This window comes from Columba livia, chromosome 16, assembly GCF_036013475.1.
Source record: "Columba livia isolate bColLiv1 breed racing homer chromosome 16, bColLiv1.pat.W.v2, whole genome shotgun sequence".
NCBI classification, from domain to species: Eukaryota; Metazoa; Chordata; class Aves; order Columbiformes; family Columbidae; genus Columba; species Columba livia.
Window position 1 is genome coordinate 5,603,585 of NC_088617.1, and position 13,597 is coordinate 5,617,181.

Genomic DNA, 13,597 nt, shown 5'->3' on the forward strand with positions numbered 1-13,597 from the left:
CGTTTTACCCTTCAGTAATTTGAGTGCTAGCGGGTGCAATTAAGAGGCCAGCCTGGTCTTATGGAGCCATCGATGCAGAGACCTGAATACCAACAGCTCCCCACATGTTCCTATCCTGACCGCCCGTGCTCACACTGCAGCAATGCCGGTGCATTTCCACTGCTGCAGGAATGGGCCTTGGTGATGTTAAATGCTCATTTTTTAGCTTGTCTGGTAGCCTGTCCCTCCCGAGCCATGGGTGCCAGTGCTGGTGCGGGCAGACACAGATGCCGGGCAGGAGCCGGTGCTGGCACGGTGGGATGGTGGCTGTGGCAGAACCAGGGCTAGGAAAGGACCACACTCGCCTCCCCATCAAAGCATCAGGTCCAACATTATCTCTGGAAGAAGAGCCCCAGGCCTGTTTCGTCTTTTACAGGTAAACCACCAATGAAGCAGTGCTGGCTGCACCCGGATGCTGGCATGGTCCCAGTGGGATGACCCTCCTGTGGGACAGGGGCTCTGGGGTTGCCCCGGGACTGGTCCCCTTCTCCCTCTTGGGTGGGACACGAGGCTCAGAGTGTGGCTGTCTTCCCCTTTAAGCTTCACCCCGGTTTAATTGGATGGTTTTGAGTCCCGGCTCATGATTCCTGCAGCAATTTGGTCTGAGATTTCTTTCTTTTCCTCCATTATCCACTCTGATTAACTCAGCTGCACCTGTCAGCTCTGATTCCGTGGCGCGGGAACGCCAGCAAGAGCCTCTTAAAATGCATGAGATTTATCCAGAGATTTACCAGCCATGCTGGGCAGTGATGCTGAACTGGGGAAAGAAGGGGCTGCGGGGCCCAGGTCAGGGTGCGGGCGCCGTGGGGGTGCTGGTGTCCTCCTGTCCCCCTGCCCATGCCCAGCTAGGGGGCCCAGGCTGGTGGCGGTGGGGACCTGCAGGTGCAGGCAGGGCCTGGCCGCCACCCCTGCCCGGGTGCTCAGGGGCTGCAGCTTTGCCACCTTGCAAACGCTCATTTCACATTCCAGCTGTAACTTGTTCGTTTTTCTCATTTTCATAGGAGCAAAAGCGTCCGGAAACGCGGCTGTGCCCGAGAAAGAGCGAGATCTGACATAATTAAAAAGTGGCTTCAATCAGGCTGTTTTCCTAATGGTTTGTCATATCAACCCACACGGCCCAGCACCCTTCGTGCTCCCAACCCCCTGAGGCATCATTTACATTTCTTAATAACCCCTCATTAATATTCATGACGTGGGGAGGGTAATAACGGCTGAGTGCACACCACTAATTCAATTTCAGTGAGCCTCAGTGTGTTTAGTTAATCACCAGGGGACCTGGGTTACTCAGTACAATTATTTATTCGGAATTAGATCTCCAGGCATCTGGATTGAAACCTGAACTTGGAATAAAATTAAGGCAGGGTTCCCCTCCCGCCGCAGGGCTGAGCCTCCCCGTGCCCTGCGGAGCTGCCCCAGCACCAGTGCTGCTGCTGGGGATCGTGTCCCCATCTCCAGGGGCTGCTGGGATCTGGTCCCTCTGCGTCCCCAGGGCCAGAGGTGCCACCGGGTGGCCGTTGTGCCTGCTGGCAGCACCAGAGGGTCAGCAGGACATCGCTGCCTATTATGCTGGTGCACTGAGGGTAGAGGGGCTGGGACACTCCAGACTCCTGGGATGTTGCCAAGGATGGGGACAAGGTGCTGTAGGTCCCATTGCCCCTGGCTGGGCAGTCCCAACGTCCCAGGGATGACCTGGTCCCCACGGCGGGTGGTGCCAGGGGTGTGGAGCTGCCGTGGGCTCCCAGTTGTGGCTTTGTCCCACCTGGCTGGAGCCCCCAGAGTGGCCAGTGTCCCTGTACAGAGCCCAGTGCCCAGGGGGCTGGCTCAGCCTGTTCCTTCGCCTCCTCGGGGCTTTTCTAGATTGCAGGTTTGCTCCTGGTTTTGCTTTGCAGTTCAATGTTCTGTCCCTGTGCTCCAGCTGCCCTTATGGATAAATCTGTTACCGGTCCTGCCCCATAGCGGCTCGGGGACAGCCTGGTTTCCCAGACAGTGATGTGGCCATTTGTGTGACGGCGACAGGAGGAAACAGTGGAGTTGGTGGCTGCTCAGTGGCACTGACCCGTGCTCTGAGCTCCCAGCACAGGGTTCATGGTGCCAGGTGAGACCCCCATGGGTGTGTGGGGGCTGTTCACAGATCCAGGGCTTTGGGGACATCCTGAGGACCCACTGGGGTGTGAACCCTCCTGGCAGAGAGGACGGGGGCGCTGGTGCCTGGTGTGTGTCACACTCACGAGTGTCGCTGCTCCGCTCGCACGGCTGGTGAATCAACACTCAGCGGTGAAGCCGGATGATCCCGTAATTATCTCCTATTTATCTCATCTCTAACAGGCAGATTTGTTGAGTTAATTTTGTCATGACTGATACCTCCTGTATTTTATTGAAACAATGGGGGATGCCAGGGCCTTCTTTGAAAACATTATATATATTTTTAATTTTGTGAGTGTTCTCAACCCAGACTCCTACTGAGATAACTGCATAATATCTGCGATCATTATGTTATGAAAAATTATTTTAGCTCAAAGCTGTTTTTTAAAGGATAGTTGAAATAAATTCAATAAGATTTTGGCCAAGTTGACTCTCTTCTAATTATTCATATTTGTTAAACTGAAAAATGCCTCTAATCTGTCAGTGGTTCTGCATCTCGGCAGATTGCAGGACTATTTGTCACCTCGGCAAACAAGGGACCATCACGTCGCTCCCGGGGCTCGTTCTGGGCCTCGTTTCACGGTGGCAGCGGCTGGTGACGGGTGTGGGCAGAACGTGCTGGCAATGGACGGAACAGCTGCCCAGCCCCATGGTTCCTGGGTGACAGAAAACAGGGGAAAAAACGCCCATTTTGGGAACTGCCGGGGGCTCTGCAGGGCCCGTCCTCGGGGGTTCTGCCCCCTACCCGCAGCACCGCCACCCTGGCCACTCCTGCTCCTCTCCCGGTACCGGTGGGTCCCGGACAGGCGGGAGGTGCCGGGGCCGCGGTGTCCGGGCTGGACTCAGGGCAGCCCCGCCCTCACCCCGGCGCCCTCACCCCGGCGCCCTCACCCCGGCGCCCTCACCCCGGCGCCCTCACCCCGGCGCCCTCACCCCGGCGCCCTCACCCCGGCGCCCTCACCCCGGCGCCCTCACCCCGGCGCCCTCACCCCGGCGCCCTCACCCCGGCGCCCTCACCCCGGCGCCCTCACCCCGGCGCCCTCACCCCGGCCTCAAGAATGCCGGGGCTGCTTTACGGCAGTGTGGCGACTCCCGCCTCTCGCTTTCCGGCACCCGTCCTCCCGCTTCGCTTTCCGGCAGAGTGGCGCCCTCCCGGTTCGCCCGCGCTCCCTGCCTTACGGCACGGTGTCGTGCGGCTCCGGTGTTTGGCGACAGTTTCCCGGTGGCGGGGCCCGGCCGGTGCCATGGACGTGGGGGAGCTGCTCAGCTACCAGGTGAGCGGCCCCGCGGCGGCTCCCGGGGCGCTCGGGGGGCGGCGGCGGGGCCCGGCTGCTCCCCCGGGCCTTGCCCGGCCCCGCGCCGGTGGGAGCGCTCGGTGCGCGGGGAACGGCCCGGCCCTTCCTGCTGCCCTGCCGGGCCGGGGGGAGCGCTGCCCGGCTGGGACCCGGCTACCGGCGGCTCATGGGGAACGCGTCTCCGTGGGGCCGTTTGTGCCGGGCGGTTCCGCGGCTGTGCCGCCTGTGCCCGTTCGGCTGCTCGGTTGGGGCTTGCCGGCTGCTTGGGTTGTTGTTTTTTTTTCCTCCTACCTGCTTTGTGACAAAACTCTTTTAATTTAATCTTTACCCAAGCATTTGGTGCAAGTTTCCCTTCCTGTAACAGGTTCCTTTTCTCCTGTGCCCGTTTCCCCTCCCTCCTGTGCCCGTTCTGGCCAGTGTCTCAGGTCGGTTCACGGGCAGATGTGTTGAATCCCGCGTGTGGTGACACGGGGGTGGATTCCACCCAGAGCTCCGGTTTGTGATGATGTTTCAACCACTTTCATTGTGATTTGCGCACCTGACAGCGTTGGTTCGTACTTTGATTCTGGGGCAAACGGCAGCCAGGGCCTTTCCCTGCAGAACGGGGGTAAGAAACACACTGAGACGTGATGGAGTAGGGGGGTTACGTGACCTCTCAGTTGTTACACTTGAGTTACTACACCCTCACTCAGATACCATTACCTGAGCTGTTTTCCCCTTGCCAGCCTGGTCCATGCTGGGCCGGGGTCTCTGTGTGTGTTGGGGGGTGAGAAGTGTGTTCTGCCAGTCAGGATGTGCCTGTACTGTCAGAACGGGTTGTTTGGGATGCATAGGGCAGGCAGGAAAGTTACCTTTGGGTTCGAGAAATTTCTTATCTTCTTTTCCCAGTGGTATGAAGACAGTGCGGTGTGGCTGTGGGAATGGCCTGTGGGAACCCTGCTGGGTTCTGCTCGGCTCGGCCCGGGCCATTCTCTGCCGTGGGTCGCTGTCCGACACCCCTCCTGCCTCACTGTGCATCCTGAGATCTGCTCTGCCTTCGGGTTTCCATCCCGACCATTTTTCCTGTGATTTTTCAATATCATATTAGAACGATCATTTCTCATGTTCCTTAAATTCTTTGCTCTTCCCCACCTCAGTGACGGTTAATGGTCCTGATGCAGTTTACACCTAAGGCGCGTAAAGGCAAATCTGTGTTGAACTTCTATTTGTTTTAATTTTTTAGCCAGGTTCTAGTTTGGATTTTTGTTTGTTTTCCTCTCGCCAAGCCACAGGATCCAATTCTGCTTTGTAGGAGGGTGCGCAGCTGCTTTTCCTCGGTCTCACTGGTTTCTGCACAGCTTTCCCTGGGATGAGGTTTCTGAGATGAGGGTGACTGCTCGTGGCAGTTCTGTGCGGCGAGAGGTAAAGAAATGCTGCCAAGGTGCTGGGTGTTATGATTTTAACTTCTTGCTGCTGAAATGATGCTTGCTTGCGGGACAGAACGTTCTGCAGCTCTCAGGCAACTACTGAAGTGGTTCTGAAGGGTTTGTCCTTGCTCTGTGCGGTTCTGGTCTCTCCCCTGGGTCCGGCTGGTTTCTGTGTCGGTAGCTGACGCTTCGGAGTAAGTGTTGGATTTCAGTGTCAATGAATTCAATCCTCCAGAACTGGGTAAAATGGTGAAAACAGGTGAAAGGGGTGGAGGAGCAGGAGGAGATGACACTGGTGTGTGTCTCCGTGCCCTGGCTTCCATCTCGTGCTGCAAGTGAGCCAGTCTGCTCAGCTCAACCCCGAATAATTGCTTGTCTTTTACCCCGTTTTGGATTTGTCTCTAAATGCCTGGTCTGTGCCCTTGCTCAACCAGGATGATGTTTTCCCTCAGTGCCAGACTCGGCGTGGAAGATTGCAGGCACCGTGCCACCAGTTCAGTACCAAGTGCCTGTCAGAGTGGGAAAAGGAAACTCTCGCAACAAAAAATACAATTAACCAGCACCTGGCGGTTTGTACAAAGCTCAGGAATCCATAAACTTTATGTGTTGCTGCAAAACAGTTGCAGATGGTCTAAAGTGATGATTAAATATTGCTGCTGCTCTGCCCAGAAAGGCTACGCCTGGATCCTGTGTCTAGTCTCCAATTACAGAGGGTAATTAGGGGACAAAGCCAACTCTGCTCTTCTCAGAGATCTCGTTCAATTGTCTTGGGAAGATGTAAGGGGGATTATTTTAATACTCATTAAATGCAGATTTCACCGGTGTGAGAGATCATTACAAACTGCTAATTTTTTAATTGAATGTTAGTAAAATCAAGTAACAAAAGCGGCAGTAAATAATGGGATAAGGGCTCACGTGTCTGAACGGCTTGAGCGCAGGTTGTGGTTGGATGGAGGAGGCCACGTGTAATTCCTACTGCTGGCACAGCCGATTCACTCTCAATGTGCGATATAATGGGTGTATCTGATGGTGGAGGTGGTGTGGCTGAGCAGGAGCTCAGTCACTTTTCAGCCTCCTTACCTGCTGGCTCTTGTCCTGCCCGTGGTTGAACCCGGAGCCCAGGCTGTGCCGCACAGCTGGTGTTTGGTGCTGACGGGGCTGCGAGTGGGTCTTTGTTTGACTGTTCGGGGTGTGATCTTGGCCACTGAACTGCAGCGTGTGTGTCACAGCAGGGTCGGTCCCGCCACCCACTGCGGGGTTGAGTCTGGAGGGGAAAGGGTTCATTAGGTGGGCTGGTGGGGAGCTGTCTGTGTGTGGGTTCAGCACACATCTGCTGTTTCAATTGCCCCCCGTTTGTGTGGATTTGGGGCTCTCGAGGTGTTCGTGGCAGCAGTTCTCCCCAGTTCTAATGCTCAGATCCTGCACCAGATAGGAGTGTTGTGCTTCAGGAGGTAAACCCAATAACCAGTAGGATTGATGGTAGTCTGGTTTATCACAAATGCCGGAAACAAAATGCAGAAGGGAGGAAAGATTCCCCCGGGGATTTGGGGCTGCGTTCATAGCCCAGCGCTGCGCAGGTTCTGCAGGGCTTGAGCAGCCGCAGCCGCCGGGCTGGCGGCACAGAACAAGCTGCATCGCTGATGAAGATTTATTTCAGATTTTATTAACAAATAATTTGTGAGCTGCACAGTAACCAGGTTACCCGCAGAGCAGCTGTCTTGGTGTGGAACTCCATCCCTGAGACTCCTCCAGACCCCAGTGTCTGGAGGGGCTGGAGCCCTGGGGCTCAGCCTGGTGGATGCAGGTCCCTGTCCCCACACTGACAGGGGCCCTGTCCCCAAGCTGTGGGTCCCTATCCCCACGCTGTGGGGCAGCAGCTGCACGGAGCAGCCGGCGGGGCTGGAGCAGGTCGCGGTTCTCTGGCATGGGATGTGCCTGTGCCAGTGGAGCAGGTACAGCCCCGGGGCCGTGTGTCCCCACAGGGACTGTGTGTCCCCAGTCATGTCTGGAGCGGGTCTGTGACAGTTGGGTCTGTCAGTTCACGGCCAAAAGCGCAGCTGAAGGCTGGAAGAGAAACAGATAATTCTCCTTTTACTGATCACCAGTTTTTGTTGACTTCATTGGAATTTATATGTCAGGGTTTTTTACAGCTTTTTTTAAATCCTTTTTTTTGTGTGTGTGTGCATTGATACCAGTGTTAGATTTAAATGAAAATGTCTTCTGAATAAATTACTGTGAATGCACTGCATTCAAGAGGAACAAAATTAAGCTTAACTAACAAAACAATTTAAAAATGCTTTTCTTGTGCATTTCCTAATGAATTCCATCTTCTTGCCAAATGCACCTTAGCACAACTGAGTAAAAAACCCCACAATTTATTTATCAAGTGATTAACTTTCCTTTTTCTACCAGAAAGCAAAACTTGTGTAGATGTTTGTGAAGCCATGAAATGATTTAAATGAATATGTTTAGACACAATTTATGTGTTTGCTTAGCAAAATGCGCCAGTCTCAGTGCGGCAATGTACGTGTTTAATTCTGTGGGTTGGTACCCATCCCGTAGCAAACACTGTCGTGGTGCGAAGGTGGGAACCGGTGCCCAGGGCTGGTGCTCCCGTGAATCCGGTGCTGGCGGCCGCGCATCCCTGCAAAATGAGCACAAACCCAGGGGCTGCACTTAGGCCTTGATTTCTGGGTTCTAATGGTGCTGGTTGGAAACCTGCAATGTTCTTGGGAAGGTTTTGTGTAACATCAATAACAAAAGGAAAAACCTTAATGCCTTCTTAATAGCGTTTGCCCGGGAATTCAATTACTGCCGATTGCCGGCGTGTTGGCAGCGTTAATGACGGCACGCGGGGCACCTCCATAATTCATCATCATGATTTCTGTTGTGTTACAGACGATTCCTCCCCCTCGACAATGCATACATATGAAAAAGGATTAAAAGATTGAGACGGGAGCGGGGTGTAAATTCTGCTGCTGTGGGCTGTGTGCTCAGAGGAGATGGGGTTGGTTTCACGATGGAGTTTGAATTTGGGTTTCGTTCAGGTGATCAGTCCCTGTTGTTCGGCACTTTGGCTCTGACAAGCCCCCGCTCCCTCCGTCCCTCATTCCGCTGCCGCCTCCGGGGATTTTGTTCCTTTTTCCATCTTAGAAATGGGAGCGAGGAGTGAGATTGTGACTCGCTGCGTGAGGAGCGTCTGGGGCAGATCTCGGATGGCTTTTTGTTGTGAATTTCAGGACTTTTGTGCCACTAATTTCTGTGTCTGTGGTTGTAATGTTACCTGTCAGAGGTGGTTTGGGATGAATTGGGGGTTATCGAGGAGTGAGTGGAAGGACAGACCTGTGTGCCCTTAGGGGCACTGAGCGGGGAATATATATTAACCAGAGCCTTTCCCTGGGAATGTAATTTAGAACAACACCTTTTTTCTATTTTCCTTATTGAGTTGTTGATTTCTTGGGGAGGGTTTGAATTATTTGTTGTGAATGACACATTTGTTTCCAAATTGTTCTATGTGAAATCATATTTTAATGTACCTAGAAGATAAGTAATAGGAATTTGCTTAGCAAACAACCAACCAAATAAAAACAACCCCCAAAACTGACCCCCCCAGCCCCAAACCAAACAAAATAAATCCAACAAAACCACAAAGCCCAACAACCAAAAAAATAAAAAATGCAACCCTGAAAATCTCCAAGCAAATAATTTTTTCATTTCAGAGGATCTCCGAGTGTGCTTATGCTCCCCAGCTATTGCGTTATGAGCTGAGTAACTGCGTTAACGGTGCCTGAGAGCACTGAGAGGAGCTTTGAGTCGAGAATGGACTGTCTGGAACGGACAGAGCGGAGGAGCCGTGGGCAGGAAGGGGCGGAATGGAGGGGACTGGGGCTGCAGCTCCTCAGCCTCGGTTTGTGCTGAGCCCGTGGCTGGGAACTCAGTTCTGCACCTTCCCGGTGCTGCCGGGGCGGCCGCTACCCCTCTCCTTATCATTAACACTTTGGTTGCTTTTGGGGGGTGTGGGCGATGTGTCTTGTTTTGTTTGTGTGGGTTTTTGTTTTTAAACATGTCTCCCGAAAGTAGTTTTCTTGCAGGCAGAGTTTGCATTTGCTGGTTGTTCCTTTGCACAGCCCTAAGGAGGTGACGCTCTCGGGCTGTGCCGAGGAGCTGCTGCAGCAGCTCTGTAGCTCCTGGTGGGTTTGTCTCAGAGGTTTGTTGTCCCCAACCTGCCAGGAGCTGGAAATTCCCCCTTGACACCCGCGTGGGGCCTGGCAGGAGAGTGACACCGTCACCTGTTCCCGCTGCAGCTTTCTGGCTTTAAATTGAGTGGAGAAGAGCCCAAATCTCAGTGGAAAGCAGCCTCACATCGATGTGACGTTCATGGTTTTAGACAGAGATTCCACCCAACAGAAAAATGGGGTCTTCCTGCCAGGTCATGTTTTATGAACTAGCTCAGACAAATGCTGGACCTGCTGGGTTACAAAATCATCCACCAGGAACCTGAGCAGCTGATAGAAAGGAAAAGTATTTTTCCAATTGTTTTCATTGTTCTTAGCACACAGGCTTCTTTTAAATAGTGAAGAATGAAGCTTTGTTTTCCTGTAGGTACAGAGCATGCAGTACTGCCATTCCAGCTTGTCTGTCCTTCAACAAAATGTGAGACACCCAATCTAATATCCTTGTGAGTTTTGAAGGGAGAGTTTTCCCTTCTGCTGCAAATGTTTAATCCCTTTTTGCCAGAATTAAAACATGTGCTTAGGGTTAACGGACTTACTCTTTTCCCTGGCAAATTACCTTTAATTTTGACAATTAAGTAGAGAATGTGGAATGAGATCTGAAGCTGTTGGAAGCCAACTGTAAAGGTAGGGCCCGAGGTGGTGCAGGCCCTGCAGAACTGCGGCAGCCGGTGATGCTGCCGTCCTGCAAACCCAAACCAGGCGCTGAGGCTGCAGCGGTGTCAGCAACCTTGAGACAGGAGGACGGGAAGTCAAAGCGCGGTAGGATGCACACAACGATTTAATATAGTCTCATAGACTAGGAGGATAGAGTCTCTTTTTCTGCTCTCTGAGCTTGTTGCTCTGCTGTCTGTACGTTGTGGGTTTGTCTCCCTGCCGGCTGGTTCCTCGTCCCCAGGTTGCTGATCTGCTGGTCTCTGCAATATTGGTTACAGAGATCCCTGCCCGTGACCTGTGTCCATGGATCGAACCTGGCAGGACATTGACACAGCTCTTGGCAGAGCCATTCACCCACTCATCTAATGTTCCACCTCACTAAATTAATTTCCTTTCAGCTTCCAGAGTTGAGAAGTGTTGTGTAAGCAAATCCTTTAAACAACTTGCAAAAATTTCCTCAGTACGTCTTGTAATATTGGGGTTCTGGTTTGCAAGGGTCACGGAAGCCTTGTGTTTGTTCGTTCACTTTATTTCTCGATTTAGCCCAACAGAGGGACAAAGAGACCCCGTGATGAAGAGGAAGAAGAAATCAAAGCACGTCGGAAACAAGCGGGTGCCCGTGAGCACAGTCGGCACAGGGAAGAGGAGCCTGTTGCCGTGGATGAAACTGATGATGAGAAGAAGAAACTTCTTCAGATAATGGAGAGAGATGGAGAAGAGGAAGAGGAGGAAGTAAATCACTGGTGTTCTGGGGAGCGGGGAGGCAGCGGGAAATAAGCAAACGCCCAGTCACCTCTCCGTGATTTCAGTTTCTTTCCACGTAGATGATAACTGGTGATTTTCTCGTGCCTCGTGCAGCTGGAGGTCCTGGCTTTACTTTCCTGCCCTGCGGGGTGTTCATTCATTTCAAATGGGCTTCTCAGAGATTTCCTCTGAAGCCTTGGGGAGGGCAAAAGGGAGAGGGAAGGGAAAGCTTTCAAGCCTAATCTCTGTTTTAGGCTGGGAATAGCCAAATCACCTTCTAAAATATGTTTTTAGGAAATAGTTTCTGTATTCTAACTGTTTTTTTAAGTTTGTTGTTCTTGTCAGTGCCCCCAGCCCTGCAGCCTCTCCCACTCCCCCTCTCTATGTCTCTGCAGCAGCAGCAAAAAGCCACCCTTCCTCGGTACGAGCAGGGCCTGGGGTCAGAGCAGGGGGCAGCTGCTGTCGGGGGTAAATGATTTCCAGCCTTGGAGACAGAAATCCGATGCAGCATTGGCCTTTCTGCCAGGGGCCAGGGAAAAGATCACTTTATAAATGCGACACATGGATTGGTATAAATCTAGAAGATATTTGCTTCCTGCTGCCTGTGTCCTGTTTGATAAAGAACCAAGTGAGATTCACCACTGCAGAATCGTGTAGATTTGTAAAATATCGTGTCCTCTGTATGCAGCGTTGCCAGCATTTGTCTCTGGAAATCTCCCTTGTTTGTTTGACATTGAGCTATTGCCATTACAGTTGTTGCTGATGGCAGAGAAAGATCATGTGGGATTTCTGTAGCATTATGCTCCAGGATGAAGGGACGTAGCCCGGAGTCCTCTCAGCTGGCAGGTCCTGGGGGTTCCTGTGGCTCTGTCAGGTGCAGTTCTCCCATCCGGACCTTTTAAGAACTGGAAGTCCAAAGTGTCTTTGGAACCAAAATCTCTTGTTTATTATCCTGGAACATGGTTAGTATAAGTGCCATCAAAATGCACTTTATAACAGTAGATTTGAGGAAAGGAAGCTGATCTGTAGGACACTGTAATGCTGAATGCACAGGTAACACAAGACACAGAGCAGCCCCTGATGCGGATCAGGCAGGGGGGTGTTTTAGAGACAGTGAAGAGTCAAACGAGAGGGGGGAGCAGAGCCGGTGTGTGTGACAGTGCCTCGGTGGGCTGGAATCCCAGTGCAGGGAGAAAATGGTTTGGGCAACTCAGTATTGATGGACGGGTGGTGCCATGAGGGCGATGGTGCTGGAGTCCCAGACTGTCCTGCTGGGAGGGACCCACGGGATCATCCAGTGCAGCTCCTGTCCCTGCACAGGACACCCCGAATTCACACCAGCAGTGTGTGCTGGGCCTGAGGCTGCAGGCAGCCCCCTGTAAGGGGAGACTTGGGCTGGTGCTATTATTGTGATGGAGTTTGCTGAACAAGCTCAAGTTTTCTGTCTTGTGCAAGATTCCTGCTTAGAGTCGCTAACCAAAGAGTCTTCCCAGAAGCAACTCTTGATTTAAGCCCAAACAGGAGATGGGACACACAGCTTGGCTTAAGATGTGAAGGGGCTTGGTTTGCTTTTTGTTTTGAGAACTTCTCTTTAATAGTGGTTGTAACATAGTCAAATAAAGGAGAGGGAAGAGGTTACACAAGAAAATCTATATGATCAATGTTTTATTAAAAGAAGTGCATTAACTAAAATAGTGAAACAAGGAAAATAATAGAATCGTGTTTGTAGGTGTCAGGGAGGCAGCAGAAGTTATGCAGCTGATGTACATAAATGTGTCGTGCCAGCTGAGAAACACCTTAGAATTTCAGAAATAAAAAGTGCTAGAGTAAAATGTTGATTTTTTTTTTTCTTTAGAAAAAGACTTTAAAAGAAAAGTGAAAACTTATCCAAGCGAGGAAAATACAAAAGAACATAAACTCGGCGCAGTTAAATGTAGAGCTACAAAAAGAAATATTACAGTGGACTTCAGAAAAGAAACTCTCCCTGGGCATAAGCTGCCAATGCACATTTTACATGTCAGCAGCAAAATCCTCTCTCTGTGTGTGTGGTGGTGCCTGGTGCTCACAGGTGTGAGCGCAGCTCAGGGAGGATGAGCTGTCCCAAAGGGTTTGTTTGTCATTGGTAGTTCCTTCACGGGTGAACCCTGGTTTGCACCAGCCCGGCGGACGGTTTGTTGCAGGGAGCAGGTCAGGGGGTACAGGGGGTGTCCCGGGTCCCCTCAGTGGGGTGTCTCGTGTTCCCCTCGCGCTTCCCATTTGCTGCCGAGGTCGGACTGTCCTGCCAGCCCCAGCAATGTCCTCTGCCCTTCCCTCTGCTCAGGAGGAACCTCTGGATGAAAGTTCAGTGAAGAAGATGATTCTCACCTTTGAGAAGAGATCGTACAAAAACCAGGAGCTGCGGATCAAGTTTCCTGACAACCCAGAGAAGTAAGATTGTGCTCGGCCCCTCTCTCTTACTCCTTTTTTCAATCCTGAATCAATTTCCTGTATATACAGGCATTTTCAGTTACACAAGGCTTATGTAACAGCACTTATTGCCATGTAGTTCTCAATTGTATTTGAGACTAACTTTTTTAATTAAAAATGGCATTAAGGAGACGCTGGTGGTGACTGGTACATGGCCGGCAGCACAAAGAGAATAATTAGCAATGAAGGGAAAAGTTCTAGTTTATTAAATTCTTGCTGTTGTTATTAATAATATGATAGATTGTGAAACTTCAGCACTAAACCTCATGTTGTTTTTGTTTTGAGAGCGCACACACTCAGTAAGGTTTGGTGAGTTGGTGTCTGGGTGCTCAGAGTGGGCGCTGAGGAGCTCGGTCCACGCTGCAGTTCTCCCTTCTGGGTTTCTGTTTGGTTAGTTGTCTGTGTTCTCAGCCCGTGCTGCAGTTCTCCCTTCTGGGTTTCTCTTGGCACTGGCTCCGAGCGGTCGCTCTCTGCTGACAGGCAGCTGGGGGGTGGGCTGGAAGACTGAGACCCTGGGTTGGGGAGTTTTGCTTTCCAAATAATTAAAGATTTCACACCATCATTTTGTGTGAAGGTGTTGTGCTTCCATATGCAGTCAGTGGTCCGTGTGGGAAGG

General features: G+C 51.8%; 1 protein-coding gene across 1 annotated transcript in view; it reads left to right on the forward strand.

Moving 5' to 3' along the window:
* Positions 1–3,204: 3,204 nt before the first annotated feature.
* CTNNBL1 (catenin beta like 1) overlaps positions 3,205–13,597 on the forward strand; it is a 44,633-nt gene continuing 34,240 nt past the window's right edge. Inside the window, exons 1-3 of the mRNA XM_065032072.1 lie at positions 3,205–3,455; positions 10,315–10,503; positions 12,836–12,942. Of these exons, the coding sequence (XP_064888144.1) occupies positions 3,240–3,455; positions 10,315–10,503; positions 12,836–12,942 (512 nt within the window). The 5' untranslated portion in view covers positions 3,205–3,239. The remainder of the gene's footprint in view (positions 3,456–10,314; positions 10,504–12,835; positions 12,943–13,597) is intronic.